At 49.2% G+C, this 18,020-nt stretch overlaps 1 protein-coding gene across 5 annotated transcripts in view; it reads left to right on the top strand.

The window, feature by feature from the left end:
• The window catches only part of CENPC (centromere protein C), a 1,963,500-nt gene that overhangs the window by 849,806 nt on the left and 1,095,674 nt on the right, over nucleotides 1-18,020 (top strand). For all 5 annotated transcript variants that reach the window (XM_069630493.1, XM_069630492.1, XM_069630490.1 and 2 more), the window contains one exon: nucleotides 11,831-11,939. In XM_069630493.1, the coding sequence (XP_069486594.1) occupies nucleotides 11,831-11,939 (109 nt within the window). The remainder of the gene's footprint in view (nucleotides 1-11,830; nucleotides 11,940-18,020) is intronic.

Raw genomic sequence — 18,020 nt, 5'->3', positions numbered from 1 at the left:
ACTTTTTAACCAGAAACCTTGAGTCAAAGTACATTTATTTTTACACCATCTGTTCAAAAAACACTTCACTTCTATTAAATTAAAACCACACTTCAAATACACTATACACAACCAATTCCCCTTGTGCAGAACAATTCAAGGTAAGTACCTTTGGATTTGACAGACCGGTGTTGTGAAACAAAGAAGTTACCGCGGGTTATCAAACAATCTTTTTGACAGTAATGACAGTTCGCTCTTAGGAAAGAGAAGCATACCCACGAACAGAAATGTTACCGTAGTCAAACACACTTAGCACATGAATTAACACAAGAGAGTTGGGGATAAAAATCATAGGCAATACTTTTGTCAAGGCAGATAGAATCGAGAGACACTTTCTAGAACGTAGATAAGTCAATAGGCCTGCGCCAGTGTCAATGGGACAGGGGTCCTGTTGTCGAGGATCACAAGGTTAGAACACTTCACGATTCGAGATTGCCAGGAGTACTAAGATATTGTCAAAAGGGAAGCAAAAGTTATAAGAGGGAAGGAAGATAAGGACAAGCCTTTGGTGAGGAGAAAAGGGTTCACCCTAGTTCCTCGAAGTAGGGCACAGTACCTTATTCGTATGAAGAAAAGCTGGTGCCACGGCAGTTGTTCCTGCAGACTCATGGTCCCTGAAGCTTCAGTCGTGGGGACAAGAAGGACGACGTCTGGAGCGATCTGCACTACCCAGGGATGAAGCCAGCAGCAGCAAAAGCAACGGTGAATAAAAGGTGCGCTCCTTTTAAAACTTGAGAGGCTCTTCAGATGGCTATCCGGACCAATACAGCTGTGTGCAGCGATTTCGACCAAGAAGAGGATCTTCTGCCTGTGGGAGGTGAGCTGGTTGATCCCATCAGGCTCAAGGGAAGAAGACTCCGAACTTGATTTTCTCTTGTCGTTGAAGGGTAGATAGCTCAGGACTGCAGCAGGGCTTCACCAGGACTCGGGAGTTGCAGCAGCCGTCTTCTTCTCCGCTTCTCTTCGGTTCTTTGCAGTTCAAGTGGTGACTCTGACTTCCAGTTCAAGAGTCCTGCCTTTTATGCCAAAATCCCCCATTCACACAGCCTGGCTGTCAATCACTCAGCCCGGCCCGGAAAACCACCTCAGCCAATCAAGACAAAGTGCGACTTGGGTCTACAAGGATACCCTGTGCAGGGGGTGACTACACCCCTCCCTCACTTTCAGCCCACCTAGACACCCAGACACCAAAGGAGGGCTTCTAGACAGAAGCCCGCCAAAGGTGGCGAACAAAGGAGGCAAACCTGGTTTGCCACGCAAAGTAAAACACAAGAAGGACTTTAACAAAAAGAAATAGTGATAAAACCCAACCGTAGCCGAAATAAAAAGTATTTGGTCAAGCGGGTTTAAGTTCTATAATAGCCTAAAACAGTACCATGTTTATATAGTATAATCGCGGTAGAAAAGTTAGGGTAGATGCCACTGCCACCAGCCAAGTCTTTGTGTTAAGAGAGCAAAATAAAGCTCAGAGAGGCACAGACAAAAAGGGATAGGAATACTCCATGTAAGATGGGGTGTACTGGGTCTGTAGTTTTAAATGACTGCATAAAGTAAATGGCAACTTTACCTGTTTCTAGGGGACAGTAGTCAGCCCCAGAAAAATGGAGTCAGAGGGAAGTCTCAAAGACAACCCTGTGCCACTGCACAGAAGGTGCTGTGCACCACACACAAAAAGTGGGGCTCATAGAGTGGTGTAGCTCCAGAGCCCAAGATCACACAAACAGTAGAAATACACATAGCAAAACACATGTAAGAGTCGGAAAAAGGGCTCACACTCTTACCAGGTGGAAAAAATAAACCCCTGAAATCCAGCAAAGCTGCTGAGGGACCCACTAGGTGAGGGAAAATTAGCCATAAATGAGAATTCTCTCTTCAAGCCCAAGACTTTAAAGGACCACGCCACAAAATGCTGGGCCCACTAAGCCAGGCAACTCGAAGCCATGCAGGTAGACGGCACTTTCAGTGATGGCCGCAACGCCGCCGTTTGTGATGACAAGGGCGACGGGATAGCTCCCGACTACCCAAGCGCAGGCCCTCGACCCCGGAGGACAGGCCGGCGGCCATGTTGTGGGGAATACACCCAGCGGTGGTAGCGCATCAAAAACACCCACCACTAAACAAATAACCCCAAGTCGAGACTCGACACATGGGTCGAGCGTCCGACAATGCACGGCAACCAGGGAATGGTCAGTTGAGTCCCTGGCCTCTGGGCATTCCAGTTCGAGATCGGCCACGACAGGACCCAACCGTCGAAAGACGGCAAGGGATACGCGCATAAAACTCGCTCCGAGGTCCGGTCATCCGCAGACTAAGCTTCGGCCCTTCCCGCACCCGAAAGTTGACGCTCTGCGTCAGATCAGGTAGTAGCCACCAAACAGTCCAAACCGTTGCATAAACAAGGCTCAGGGCGCCGGGGGGAGAGTGGGGTGGTACTTAAAAAGAAGTCCTCAAAGACCCTTCTTTGGGAAAAAGCTTCTCATAAAGAGAAACCTAAGACAACTAGGCCCATCCCTCATAAGGATAAACCCGTAGAGACTAGGCCTAAAAAATCTGGGGTTATTCCTCCCACAGATGAAGATTTGAACTTCCTTCCCAACCCGGTAATGGACCGTAAGACTAATCACTGGGCTCATCACGCCATGCAGGCCGACCAGCTATGGACATGGAGTGAGCCTCCAGCAATGGCAGTGTCGGCATCCTAAGTGAGGGCGATCGGGACCCAATGGTTTCCTGTATGCTAACACCTGACTATCAGGCAGGCCGGCAGTTCTGCTACGGAGACAGCACCCGGCTATTCAGGCACCCACACTGCACTCCACATAAAGCACACAACCCTCCCCCGACAATTGGCCGATTCGTTGACCGTTAAGCCATACGTAGACTCGAAGGCAAGGTCTGACATATCCCTGTCCTCTGGGCCATTGCGATCGTGTTCTCCACATCACAGGCAACCAAAACAGACACTGAAGTCCGTTTCTGACACCGTGAATAAACCAGACAAAACCTGTGAAAGACACTTAGACAACCCTTTCCAATAGCTTTAAAGTGAGGGAGCTAGACAGCCCTTTCCAATAGCTTTAAAGTGAGGGAGCTCATTAAAAAAAAGTGTCCCAGACAAGGCGTCAAAAAATCAAAATCTTCGACGCCCCTATGCTCTAAATCCCCTATTTCAAAGGATAAAGAGCCCTCTCTCTGTAGTGACACCCTTTCAGGGCCCCAGGCAGCATAAACAACCCTCTACATCAGAGAGTATCTCTACCCCTGTTCACATAGGTTTTTCTAGCACCACTCATTGGACCCCTGAAAAAGTCGACAAAATAATGCAAAGAATGGCATGCTTTGTAGACTTCTTTGATCCTCACTCTGATCAATTGTCTAACCTCCAAAGGCCCTCACAAGGGGAGGCAGCTAAAGATCAACCTGCTGCCAAAAAATACACAACTAGACATTGCCCAGCCAAGCACTTCGCAAGACATGTCCCAATATCTCTATTTCATTAACACTTCAGGCTCTGAAGATCCTGGTTCACTAGCAGACCAAGGGGACTTATATGACACAGACCAGTATTACAATGACGGTCAACATCATACAATCTCCTACCCATCTTAACCAACCCGTAGCTGACTCCCCTGTGGATAATCAGCTGCAGTATAATGAGCTCCTCTTGAAAGCTGACGAACATTTAAAAATCGATACCCAAGAAGCACAAGTGGACAAATATTTTGTAGAAGACAACCTTGGGGATAAAAGGTCTGCAGCTCAGTTTCTACTACTCCTGCAGGCCATGCAGAGGCACATTCAGCCTTTTCTACTCACCCGTAACCTTACGATGGCAGTGGACCCCCAAATTGTAAAGATGTTCAGACCAACCCCCTCCGACCCATTGTATATCGGGGGGTCAAATAAAGCCTGATTCTCTCATTGTAACTAGCACAAGAAAGTGGACGGGCACGCCTGTGATGTCATGTTATTGTCATTTGTATAGAGCATTTCACCATTGGTACGGTTGTAACGCGCTGTAGCTTGAACGCACTTGGAGGAGCAAAGTGCATGTGTGGGAAATTCTTCAGAGTTGTAGAATGCATGCATGCATTTGGCCAATACCAGGTTGGCCAAGTCCTTGCTAGTTACCCAGCTAGATTAGGCATGTGGATGAGTGCGAATGTGTAGTCTGGATAGTGTGCAAGGGCAGGTGAAGACATTCTGTGTGCAGCTAGACCGAATTATATTGTGCGTGATTGCTGCATTCTAATGGCAGAGGTGTTGTGCAGTATGTCTTATAGTGGTGAATGTCTTATGTGGACTCCGGAATTTGGTCTGGAGAGTATTAGACAGCAGGGGATACGTTATGTGGGCAGCTATATCAAATGTTGGCGCAATGATAATTGTATTCTAATGGCGGATATGTATGTAACGAGTCTTAGGATGGTGCATGTAGTGGAAGGTAGTACCCATGTGTCCTGGCTGGTTCTTGGTTGCATATATGCAGCAGGATTTACGAAGGGTGAGCTCAGAGCGCTGTTAAGATACTGGCCAATTGCCCCTAGTATAGTTTTGCATTGTCCTCTAGGATTCATCCAGATGCAAAACCAGTGGACGCCCTATACATTTATCTTAGTGCACTATATGGGCTCGCTTCCCAATTAATCTAAATATAATACATTGGATATCCTCTGATTTGTCTAAGTGCAGTACCTTAGTTGCCCTTACCATTCAACTTGCCGTAATACATTGGCTATCCTCGGAATTCATCTAAATGCGATACAGTGGCTACCCTCAATAATGCATTACATTTGCTACTTTCAGAGTTCCTCTAAGACCATACATTGGCCACCCTCAAAATTCTACTGGATGGTGTATATTGTCTAACCCCAGAAATCATCTAGTGCAATACAACAGATACCCTCAATTCTTCTAAGTGCAATACAATGGCTTTCCGCACAATTCGAGTCAGTCGAAGAGTCATTTATCGGATACCCTCATAATTCATCTATGTGCAGGTCATTGAATACCCCACTCAGCTAAGTGCAGGCACACTGGCCACCCCACGGAATTCATCTTTATGCAAATAGTGGCCATTCGCAGATTGGTTTAAGTGCAATACATTGGCCGGCCTTGCTTCTGGCCACCATCCGTCACCTGTTTCTGGCTTCCTGTTTTAACCTCTGCGTCGTGCATTCTCTCCAGTATTCTATTGGGGAGTTGTTAGTCAGGTTGGTTTGTCGTGGATTCATACTGTTCTTAGGTAATTGAAAGGGAGCATAATTCCTGCTGCGGTACCCCTGGGATTAGGTGCCTAGCTCACAGGGGAGTATGGGGATAGTCAGAGTGCTGAGGGGAATAGCCATTTCTCCAGCATGGGGTCTGGCATGGATTCACATGCTCATGAATATTCTCCGTCGCCTGGCTGGGAATCCTCGGTAAAGAAAAAATCACGTTCAGTTTCGTTTTATGAACTGTCTTTCTACTTATAACCAATCACTGGTCTCTGGGTCCGACTGCCCCCAGCCAATGACTGCCTTCTACCTAATCCCCTCCTCTGGCAGCCATCTTCAGATTTTTACCGCAGATTCAAGGGAGTCCTCATGCTTTTTCTGCGTTTTCTGTTTTTTCGAAGAGTTTACTCTATTTTCAGTCAATCGAGCCTGAAGCTCCACCGACTCTACTTCCGATCAACGGGAACCCGTTTTTGGAATTTTCCACGCCCCTTTTCGTCGTTTTTGCCACTTCTCGGAGGATTCCAGAAGATCTTTGAGGCCTACCCTGCATGGACATGGCCCAGGACAAAGGAAGCATGACGCCTGTTGGATCCAAGCTGTTCAGGAGCTGTCCTCGATGCAGACTTCAGAACGTCTTTAAGGAGGATTGGCACTCTCGGTGCCTCTACTGCCTTCACAACGACAAATCGCACGTGGAGAAGGACTGTGCATTTTGTAAGAAGAATATGTCCGAACGGACAATGAAGGATCGTCGTATTCGACTCACCAACGGGCTGGAGGGGAAGAGCCCAGCAGCGGGTGAGAAGAAGAAGAAGAAGAAGAAGAAATCTGAGCGGTCTTCTAAAACCTTTGAGGGCACTCTGGGGATGGGGGCCCAACAAAAGGCAAAGCACTTCGAGTCCGTGGGCACCGGGAGCGCCGATCGGTCGGGCTCCTCGGCTGCCAGGCAGGGCGTATTATCACCAACGCCATCAACCACGAGCCAACGCTCTGGCTCGGTGAAGAGGAAGTCGGAGAACCCGGGTATGTTTCGGGAGAAGCCCTGGTCGATCCCGACGGAGACAGCCGAGGAGGAGCGAGGCAGTGATCCTCCCCCCCAAGGTGAAGGCCTCAGGCATGCCCAAGTTCGTGAAGGCCATGATTCTAAGGCTAAGGCCTCGATTGAGGGAGCCTTGGCGGCCCTGGGGAAACCTACAGAGGGTTTCCCAGTGGAGACGACTTCAGGGGCTAGAGTTTCCCTGCCACCTTGGAGGGAATCATCTTTTCTGCCTATCGCGAAGACCTCCGTGAAACCCCAGCAGGAGAAAGGGGGGGGCACGGTCGCCATAATGGACACGGATACCACCTCTGAAGATAAGTTGGTGAGCGTCCAAAGGATCCTGGACAGGAAGTTCGAGGAATCCAGGGCCCACGGGAAGGATCCAGACGAGGCCGACGAGGAGAGCAATGGGGGGCCGACGAGGAAGAGAGGGCCGCGGAGGACCCCATGCCCAACCGTTGGTTTTGTTGCAGCCGGTGCCCGTTCCACAGGACAATTCAGGAGCTATCTTGATGGCTATACAGAACCTGTGCACAGAGATAAGGACAAGGATTCCCTTACCCCCCACTGAGGACCCAGCAGAGCCTGGTTCGTCGGGAAGCCCGCCCAACAAGCAGAGATGAGTCCACCCCCCCCCCTACCAGCCTTAAACCCCACCCCCTCCTCCGAGGGATGAGACGGGAACGCAGACGGCGACGACGGGGATGGACGATGACGGTAGTGACGACGGAATGGACCTCCCTTCACCACCTTCTCGGGCCTCCTCCCCCCGACGAGATTAGCTCTTTCCACGCCATGATCGCGAGGGCATCTGAGCTCTTCCAGCTCTGCCCCGAAGAACAGAAGGAAGGAAGGAAGGTTTCCTCTACCAATGGCGGGTTGGTAAGAGGAAGACTGTCCTCTCAGTCCCGTTACTGGATGACATCTGGGACGAGGGGTTGGCGCTCCTGAAGAACCTGTCCACGGCTCCTGCTAAGAGAGACCGGTACGAGAAGAAGTACCGGGTCCCGGACTCCGCCCGTATGTGCCTTAGGTCACAGCCGTCCCCGGATTCAGTTGTCTCTGCGGCGGCCAAGAAGAAAGCGGCGGGGGCGACGGCTTCAACTTCAACATCCCCGCTGGACAGCGAGGAGGAGAAGCTGGACGCCATGGGACGGCGGGTCGTCTCGTCGGCGGCGATGATGATTGAAGCGGCCAACGCCCTCGCAATCGTGGCACACTACGACAGCGAGCTGTGCTCCCTTGCTGGACTTCCTCCCAGACGACAAGAGGGCTGAGGCCCTGGAAATCCTACAGGAAGGCGAAGTGGCGTCGGACCACGCCATTATGGTGGCCACAGACATCGCCGACACCGGCTTTCGTCAGATGGGAAACAGCATTTGCCTTCGCTGGTGCGGTTGGCTCAAGGCCACCGATTTCCGCCAGGACGTGCAGACCAGGGTTCTGGACATAAACTTCGACGGGAACAACATGTTCGGCAAGACAGTGGACGAGTCACTACAGGCCATCGAGGTGGACACCGAGACGACTCGGGCCTTGTGTGTTCTTTAACGACGACAGCTGTCCTTTTGGAATTCCGGAGGCAAGCAAGGTGCCTGCAAAGGATTCGGCGGCGGTTCCTCGTCGTACCGCCAAGCGGCCCGCTCCTCGTCGCAGGAGGCCTACAGGGGAAGCGGCAAGACAGGAGGATCCTGTTGTCGCCAAGGAGGCCAAGGCGGCAAGGCCGCGACGTAACAGGATTCACCGGCCAGGGCGTCGGGGCTCCCACCTGAGCACCCCGGTGGGAGGCCGGCTGGCGAAATTCATCAGCGTATGGTAGTCCATCTCCACCACCGTTGGGTGCTGGACGCTCTCTGGCCCAGGGGCATGCCCTCGAGTTCCAGAAGAAGTGTCCTTGGGTTCCACCCGTGGCCAGGAAGGAAAATCACGTCCCACAACTACTGTTGGAAGTAAGGGCGATGCTCAAGAAAGGTGCCATCGAGCTCGTCCCAAAGAGGCTTCGGGGCCTCAAGGTACTTCCTCGTAAAGAAGACAGGAGGATGGCATCCCATCCTGGACCTGCGATGACTGAACAAGTACATCAAGGCACAGAAGTTCTGGATGGTCACCCTCCAGCACGTGCTGGGACAGCTGGAGGAGGGCTATTTCCTATTGTCGTTGGACTTGGAGGATGCGTACTTCCACATCCCCATTCTAAAAAGAACACCGAAGGCTCCTCAGGTTCGTGGTCCAAGGGCAGCACTACCAGTTCAAGGCCTTCCCGTTCGGATTGAAGTCGGCACCCAGGGTGTTCACCAAGTGCCTCGCACCGGTTGCGGCGCGGCTGCGCCTGCAGGGGATCCACATCTACCCCTACCTGGACGACTGGCTCATCCGGGCAAAGACATGGGATCTCGCCGTGGAGCACACTTCGAAGACCATCCAGCTGCTCATGGACCTGGGGTTCTCCATCAACTTTCCAAAATCCCACCTGGTCCTGTCGCAAGTCGCCCTGTTTCTGGGGGCCAGGCTTGAAGCAGTGGCGCGGCTGGCCTCGCCGTCAGAGGAAAGGACCAGGACCATCCTGGGCAAGGTGCAGCGTCTGCTGGCCACGGACATGGCCAGGGTAAGATCTATCAAGTCCCTCCTCGGGATGATGTCCTCCTGCATTTATCTGGTGCGCCTTTGCAGACTTTGGATGGGCCCCTTACGAGAGTTCCTCGACTCCCGCTGGGTCCATTCGACGGGCAGCTTCGAGGACATGATCCCACTCAACGAGACGTTCCGTCAGGTGATCTGGTGGTGGGGTACCCTCTCTCATCTGTCGGCGGGCACAGACTTTCAGACCCTAGCTCACCAGGTGACAGTGACGATGGATGCCTCCCTGGAAGGTTGGGGAGCGCACTCCTGAGATCCTCACGCGAGAGGCCTTTGGCTCCCGGAGGAGAATTCACTCCACATCAACATCTTGGAGCTCCGCCTAGTGTTCTGGGCCCTCAGGTCTTTTCTTCCGTCCCTCAAGGGCAAGGTGGTGAGGATCTTCACCGACAACACCACCACGATGTTCTACATCCGGAAGCAGGGCAGAACCAGATCCCCTGCCCTAACCAAGGAAGCCCAGGATCTGTGGCATTGGGCCGTTGCCCAAGGGATGTTTCTGGTGCCTTTTCATCTGGTAGGAATAAAAAACACCATCGCCGACTCACTCAGCAGAGAGCTGTGCTGGTGCCACGAGTGGGAACTATGCCAGGATCAAGTGGATCGACTCTTCCGACGATGGGGCGGACCCCAGATCGATCTCTTCGCAGCGGTGATGAACTCCCAAGTGCCGGAGGTTCGCCAGCAGGTTCCCCAGCCGAGGAGCATGGGCGATGCTTTCTCGTTCCCCTGGGACGGCCTATTTCTTTATGCGTTCCCTCCGTTGCCGTTGCTTCTCCGGTTCATCAACCAGCTCAAGAGGTCCCGGTGCAGGATGACCCTCGTCGCACAGGCATGGCCGAGACAGATCTGGTTCCCGGACCTTCTGGACTTGTCAGCGTCCACACCAGTCAAGCTGCCGACGGACGTGGATCTTCTCTCCAGAGAAGGAGGCACCATTCTTCATCACAACCCAGAGTCGCTGAACTTGCAGGCCTGGCTCCTGCAGCACTAGAGTTTGGAGGGTATGACATCCTAGCCGACAGCAGAGAGGTTCTTGCAAAGGCCAGGGCGTCCTCAACTCTCAAGTGCTACGGGTATAAATGGAAGAGGTTCTCTGTCTGGTGCCGTGCACAGAAGATTAACCCTGATTACGGCCCCTCAAGTATTGCCATATCTACTGTCATTGGCCAAGGCTGGACTAGATCACGCTTCCATCAAGATACATCTGGCCGCCATCTCACGATACACCAGAGCTACAGGACGGGCGTCCTTGTGGTCTCATCGGCTGGTAAAGGAATTTATGAAAGGATTGTTCAGATCATTCCCGCCGGTGAATGCCCCTGCCCCGGCGTGGGAGCTCAACGTGGTGCTGACCAGGCTCATGGGGTCCCCATTTGAGCCTATGCATTCGGCACCGTTGAAGTTTGTCGTGGAAGACAGCATTTCTCGTGGCCATCACCTCCGCACGACGAATGGGAGAGATCCAGGCCCTATCTTGCAAGCCACCATACTTGACTTTTCACAACACAAGGGTGGTGCTGAGGGCGCACCCCTCCTTCATGCCCAAGGTGCCGTCTGACTTCCACCTCAACGAACCCTTGGTGTTGCCAGTTTTCTTCCCGTCGCCTTCATCGCCGGCTGAGAGGACTCTGCACTCGCTGGACGTAGCTAGAGCGCTTAAGTTCTACGTGGACCGCACGAAGAGTTTTCGGAAGACATCACAGCTGTTTGTAAACTTGGGACCTGTGAATCAAGGGAAGGCTCTCTCGAAGGCTTCCATTTCCAGATGGCTCTCCGGCTGCATCATGCACCGTCACCGGTTGGCAAACCGACCGCTGCACGGCCGTCCGAGAGCCCACTCAACCAGAGCGATCGCTGCTACCACAGCGCCCCTATCTGGTGTTCCCCTGCTCGACATCTGCAGGGCTGCGACGTGGAGGTCGACGCGCACCTTCACAAGATTCTACTGCGTCGATCAGGACTCCAGGTAGGAGTCCAGGGTCGGCCAAGCAGTGCTGCGTAACCTGTTCGCTTAAGGTGAGCCTGGTGAGGAGGTAAGAGATGCTTAATGTTGAGTTTTTTGTATTGCTTAATGTTGAGCCTGTTGCCACCTCCCGTGGTTTTGCATGTGTATACTGCTATGTTTTCTTATATTCATGAGCATGTTAATTCACGCCAGACCCCATGCTGGAGAAGGAACAAGTTACTTACCTGTAACTGTTGTTCTCCAGCATGGGTCTGGCATGGATTCACTTGCGAACCCTCCCGCCTACCCCTCTGCGGCTCGTCACTTGGTCATACTGCCACTTTACGTGCTACCAAATCTGAGGATGGCTGCCAGAGGCAGGGCTTAGGGAGAGGGCATTCGTTGGCTGGGGGCAGTATGACCCAGAGACCAGTGATTGGTTACTACTAAGAAAGACAGATCAGAAACGAAACTGATACTGATTTTTTCTATACCGAGGATTCCCGGCCTGACGATGGGAATATTCATGAGCATGTGAATCCATGCCAGACCCAGGCTGGAGAACAACAGTTACAGGTAAGTAACTTGTTCCTTATTCTACAACATGTGCTTGCTTGCACTATGTATCTTATGTTCATTTTTGTCTTTTTCTTCTCTCCTTAAGCCTTACATTTTTAAGTGAAAATGTTTTCTTCCTTTTAAATGTCAAACTCATGAATGTATGTTTGCTAAAGGTTTTGTTCTAAAACTATGAACACAAAATGTGTTTTTCTTTTTTGTATATGCTTTAAAAGCAATGCATAATCCTAGTTATAAATATTCGCACAAAACAATGCAATCTTGTCAGAGGGCTCTTTACGGTTGCATGTTTACCAACAAAACCTTCAAAGCATTTCACTCAGCTAAAGGACTTTTTTCAAAATAGTTTTCTCATTAATATTTCTGTAGGAATGCATGACATCAAGACATTCAGCTATGCTTGCAACAAATCCTACAATAGGAAGAGGGTCTGTTTTTAAGCTATCTGAAACCGGAATTCAATCAAATTGCAGACCAGGTTGGTATTGCAGTTTTGTTTTTATTTTGAATTGATTACATTGTTCAATTTATTTTCCAAGGATATTGTGGATTATAATTGCTGCAAGTTTGTATCACACTATGCAGAATTGGCCCTTCACCCCTCCAAGGTCGATATGTTGGGTTCGTAGCACCTGCTATTACATTGCTTGGATAAAGATGCGCTGTCCAGTCCACTTGCATAATGCACTCCCAAATGAATGTATGAAAGGCTGTGAGCTACCAATATGGAGACAGGCAGGTACATGGCCCATCTATGTAAATTACAGTGGGACAAAAAGCTTTTGTATCCCCTTTTGGGGCCGATTGAAATGCTAGTGTGACAGCCGCAGTTTAATCTTCAGCCGTCACACTTCAAAAACAAATCTTGACAGGGTCAGGATTGATCCTGCCATGATTTGCATCTCCGCCTGTGCCTTTTTCAAAAGGTGCTTAGGGATGCCACTCCTTTCTTGTCATTTTAAAGCGCATCCTGGTTGTGAATTTGGAATGTGACACTGCAGGCTCTGATTAGGTTCTCTTTCTAACCAGGTCCTACCAGGCTCTATCCCGGGCACTTTTATGATGCTTCTTGGCAAGCTCTGGTGATATCAAGACCCCCACCCGGATCTGGTTCTAGGCCCAAGCTTGCTACTGAAAAGCTGCTGCTTCTCAATAGTTACTCACCAATGCCTTCTGGTATTCTAGTCCCTAGCAGGCTCCCTGCATCAATGCCTTCTTGCTACCTACAACCACCCGTTCTGCATTCTTCTTTTTGCCTCAGTACCCTGGCCATGCCAAGAGCGCCCAGAAACCCCTGGCCGGTGTGGGAGGCCTACTGAGGGGGGGCGAAATGCAGAGCCAATCCTACCTCCGAGATGGGCAGTGGGAGTCGAGAGGGCCCCGATTCCTGTCACCACACCCCTGTGCCAGTCTCTTTTAGATTTTTATATTTGTAGTGCACCGATCTAAAGGAACAAGGTAGAAACTGCTTCTAGGTGCAGATGTTAAAATAAGACCTGGGAAGAGACAGGAAGTTGGAATTTCGATAATAGAACTCATTGGAGCAGTTAATTTCTCTGCTTTTTTCCGGAATAAGGACTGAGAGTCCATCACCCCGAGTTCGAAAGGCAACAGGTTCCGAGCACAGGTCCGCCAATAGAAGCACATCTCCACAATACACTAAACGGAAGCAGTGAATGGTTCAGAAATGTTGTCCAGAAGATCACAGAAAATGAGTTGGGCAGTGGACAGAGAATTGGCAAGATAGCTAGGTGCGGCGCTATGAATTTTGACGATTCACAAGGTGTTGTATCTTCTTCCCAAAGCAGAGCAATTTTTCATGACGCTAGGGAGGTGCAGCCGCCACCCAATATTCCCCCTGGGTGTGGTTTAATGCGTGACAACCTCATGGGGAGGGATTCCCCTCTGGGGACAAGGACTATCCGCTCGGGTGCAGCCCATTGAATAATGTCACTCCCCAACAATCCCTCTCCTTCCCTACTGTTAAGAACGATTTTGTTAAAAGCAAACCTCTGTATTGCTGTAATACAGCGGGGAAAAAAGCTAAAGCCACAAAGTATTTGGACGAGAAGAGCACAGGGGACATGAAGGTCATTGAACTTGCTAGTACTGATACGAAGTGGCCCAGCGGATGCATGCAGATTAAGTTATCAACAAGAACAAAGGACTTTCACAATCCACCAGGACTGGACTGGCAACATTGTATAAGTATGGTCAACTTCCTTGTTGCAGTGGTGGCACTGATCACAGTGATCAGCAATGACGGATTTTCGACTTTGCTAACAAAACTGAGTGCCAAAATGTAAATCAAGCTAGGGTTGTGAAAAGAAATTGAGACACCAGGAGAAGGGGAGCCATTCTCTTGGAAAAGAGGTCAAAGCTCTTGGAGCATACTCTACAGAAGTCAGAGAAATTGATTCCATCCTCTAAGACTTGTTGTGAACTGTGCCAAGCAATACTAGGAGAAGGGAGTCATTCTCCTGTACCAAACTGAGAGTTGTAGAGACGCCATGGGATGTCATTCCCACTGGTTTATTTTGAAACGATCAACTACACCAGGAGAAGGGTGCCATTCTGATGGATTTGGAAAGACTGTGTGAAACACGCAAACCAGGGGAAGGGAGTCATTCATCTTTGCATAATTTTGTTACAAGAGAACATTATTCTGAGATTATCCAAGCATCACAAGAAGGGAGACATTCTCCAGGAAAAGGAACTTTTTGATAGATTATTCTTTTGTTGTTGTGAGATGGATAGAAGTAGGTTAAAACATGAGATGGTGGTATTTGATTTGACTGAAATTCTGACAGACCCTTTTAGTATTAGTTTTGTGGCAGGGAAACACTTCTTAGAAATTGGGTTAGTGGGGGACTTTTCTTTTAAAAATAAGTCTATAACCGAAACCATGCCACCTTTTGTGTCCGCTTCCTTCTTCGACACCCTAACAATACATTTAAAGATCAAGCAGAGGGAGAGTCTTAAAAATAATCCTCTGCTGAGCTGGCAACCAATGGAGGTTCTTAAGGTCTGGTGATACTGAAGCAGTTCTGGGGAAGCTGTAAAGGAGTCGAGCTGCAGTGCTCTGAGCAACCTGTAGACAATGAATCTGAATAGTCAAAGGGTGCTGCAATAATCCAATTTGTAGTTAACCAAGGTGCCTTTAACCGTGGTACTGTCTGATTTTGTGATGAGGGGCAGGATAGGTCTTAATCGTTTCAGTTTGGATGTAGTTGGACTTAACCACTTCACTAACTTGTGAGTTGTTGCATAAATTAGCCTGCCAAATACAGCCTACGTTTTTTAATCTTAGTAGAGAAAGTGGTCAGAATTTTAAAAAGGGCTGACAAGACAACCCAGAATGGAAGTCTGTAAATTCGATTATTTTATTGTTTTTTCTTTCCTTTTTTTCTTCGGCAGAAACGCAGAAACACAGTAACCTTAGTCTTGGCCTGATTACATGGAACCTTATTTTTGGGCATCCATTTTTTTTCTTTTTGTTTTTTTTTGTGCTCGATTGATGGCTTCTGGTGAATTCCTGAGCCTAGCATAGATTTGCGTGTCATTGGGATATTGGTGATAAATCAAATTGAACTCAGAGAAAATATTTAAAAATGGCCGCATATAAATGTTGAATAATAAGGGGGACAGAGAGGGCTAGTGACCAACCATCAGAGCAAGAAAACAAGAAATGGCCTTTTTCCAGCGCCACATTTCAGCTACTGAAGGACTTAGACCCAACTACCAGCCGACAGCTCCTCAATCTTCTGCAATGCACCACTGAATGACCAGTAGAGACGGAGGAGTACAACAACGTCTGCATGTGGTGCTGCCGATTGATAGTGGCGAGTGTGCACTGATGCCAAGAAGCACCCTAGATCACCAGGAACTTATTTGAGAGATGGCATCACTGCAAACATATTACTCCGTTTTGGGGTTCAAGGAGTAAGGCCCCCTAACATGAACAAGGGCATTCAACTTCCTGGACCGCCATTGCTATTCTGTGTGGATGAAGTGTGGGAGTTGGTGGACGGGGGCTTAGCCCGCTATTTATTACCTCTGCTGCATATACCATGTGCCTGGTGGGGAAGATAGGGCGATATTGGCCTGGGACATTAATCCAGAGAGATGGAGTTGGAACAAAGACGACCACAGGAAGTAGGATGTTTGGGTTATTCGGGTGAGGTCAGAGGAGGAGGAGATCAAAGACCAAGAAATCAGCTGTATGGAGCATCAGTGTGTGGAGGTGATTTCTGGAGAAGGTGAGGTATCGGCTAATGAGTGAAAGTGGCACTGTTTTGAGTGTGTGCGTGAAAATTTATTTAGGACAAGTAGAGTAGGGAGTTATGTGAACCGCGTGTGTGTGGGTGAAAAAGGGATTGTCTGAGTTAGGTTAGTGGATTAGTAGTCGTTTGGAGGAGGGAGTTGTGGAGTGGAGGGAGTTGTAGTGGTTGAGTTGCAGTAGAGTGGAGGGAGGAGTAATGGTGAGTAGGCTGGTGTAGTAGCTGTGAGGAAAGAGTAGTAGTAAGGATGGAAGAGAAACATAAAATGAGGACAGGGAGGCCCAGAATATATGACCGACATTGGAGGGACACAGTAGGAACTGAGCAGTGGTGGGTAGATTTGGAGGAGTGCAATAAATGGGTGATGAGTGGACATGAGAAAGTGTCCGTGAGAGGAAAAGACTGAATCAAACAGTTAATCTGCGAGGCACACATCCCACTTCCATTTAGATCACTGGAACCTGGCTATAGTAAGGAAAGCTAGGAAATCCCTGAGGGGTTTTAGTGAGATAAGGCCAAGGGCCTTTAGTTTACATTGCAGTTCATTTAGCGGATTAGCATACTGAGGGTGAAACAGTTGATGTTTATTAACCTGTGACTAAAGACGTCTGGATTAAGGAGGAGGTGACGTGGAGGGATGGGCACTGGGCCCATTGATTTTTCAATGAAAACCCTTCATCCACCTCCTGAGTCTTTGAGTGACTTTAGTGCCATTTGTGTCAGATGCCATTGGTGTAATGTTTTGTACATTGTAGCTCCTGAAGTGTCCATCTCCTCCCCAGAGTGTCATTTGTACCAGAGTGTGAATTTTACCTTGCAGCTTTGAGCTAATTTCATGCGTTTGGCCAACTGTTAATCGAGAAGAGTCTGCCAATCCTACTTCCTTGGTTTGTCCTGATTCTTCCAGCAGTGACCATACAACTGGCAACAAGAATTCCAGTTGTATGGTCATCCTCATCAGTCAATCCTGTTCCACTGTGCAGTTTGATTTGTGCTCGCCCAGCTGTAATAAACAGTGATTCTTCTTGCCCGGTGTGCGCTCCTTTGTGGACTACTAGTGGTCATTTATTCATTGTAAGCCTCGTAGAACCCTGTTGGGGAGAATTCTCATAAATGTGCTAATTACATCCACCTTAGAGACCCCCAGCAACTTTGCTGGATTTTGAGGACTTGATTTTTTTAACCTGGAGAGTGAGACCCTTTTCTCCACTCTCATGTATTTTAATGTGATTTTGAACACTGTTTGTGGAGTCATTTTAACGTTGTGTCACACAGCACCATCAGTGCAGTGGCACGTGGAAGTCTTTCAGTTTTCCTAAAGGTTTAAATACCGTCTCTAGGATAAACGACTGTTTCCAAGAGCAGTAAAGTGAAATTGACTTTACTTAAATCTGTAACTTTCTAGACCCAGCACACACTATCATACAGTAGGGTGCTGGAGGGGCTACCTAATATCCCCTTTGTCTAGCTTCTCATGTAACGATTTTGTTATCCTTTCCTCACTGAATGGCTGGTGGCAGTGGTTTTGTTTTAACTACTGTGGCATGCATTTACTGCGGGCTGCGTTCGCAGCTGCATTAAAGCACCCATGGGTGCTATTTTTGTCAAAATGGCCCCGGTCTTCTTTTTTCGCCATTTCCTTGTGGACATTCTCTCGGAGCTGGTTACATTTCCACAGAGTTGCTGCTGGAAACCGAATAGCCAGGGAGAGGAACACCAGAATGTGTGCGTTGCTTTTAAGTTGGCCACGACTCGAAGATTTTCGGGACTCCCAGGAAACAGTACTGACCGAACCTGAGCTCCCTCAGCAGAGTGCGGGACCCTAGACGCAAGGAAAGTCCATCCCGGCAGCCATGAACTGCAGTGTTGCTATTTGCGGTAGTCGTGAGGTACTGAAACACCAAAGTCCCACTAGTTGGAAAGATTGCCGGTTGCGAAAGGTGACCGTCCCGTTGCAGTGCAGGAGTCCCCAGAAGTCCTACCTCTGTCCCCACGACTGGGGCCCAGGAACAGTGAGATCTGCAGCGCTGCTCAGGAACAGAAGTCATCTGCTGCACTTTTTCTTCAATACAAAGGTACTGCAAAAGTCTGAGAGAACTTACCTCTTGTTCTAGAGTTGCTTGCATCTTCTACTACTCACAAGTCTAAACCGCTTGTGGCCCTACATTTGATTCTTCTTTTCTTCAAAGACTTCTAAAACATTGTGCCAAGACTTTTCTACTTACTTATCAGAGGTGCTTCATCCTATATAAGACTTTTACCCATTGATTTTGGCCAGG

This window comes from Ambystoma mexicanum, chromosome 6q, assembly GCF_040938575.1.
Source record: "Ambystoma mexicanum isolate Mex_15411 chromosome 6q, UKY_AmexF1_1, whole genome shotgun sequence".
Lineage (NCBI taxonomy): Eukaryota > Metazoa > Chordata > Amphibia > Caudata > Ambystomatidae > Ambystoma > Ambystoma mexicanum.
The sequence above is the reverse complement of the archived record's forward strand: the minus strand, read 5'-3'. Positions and strand labels throughout refer to the sequence as shown.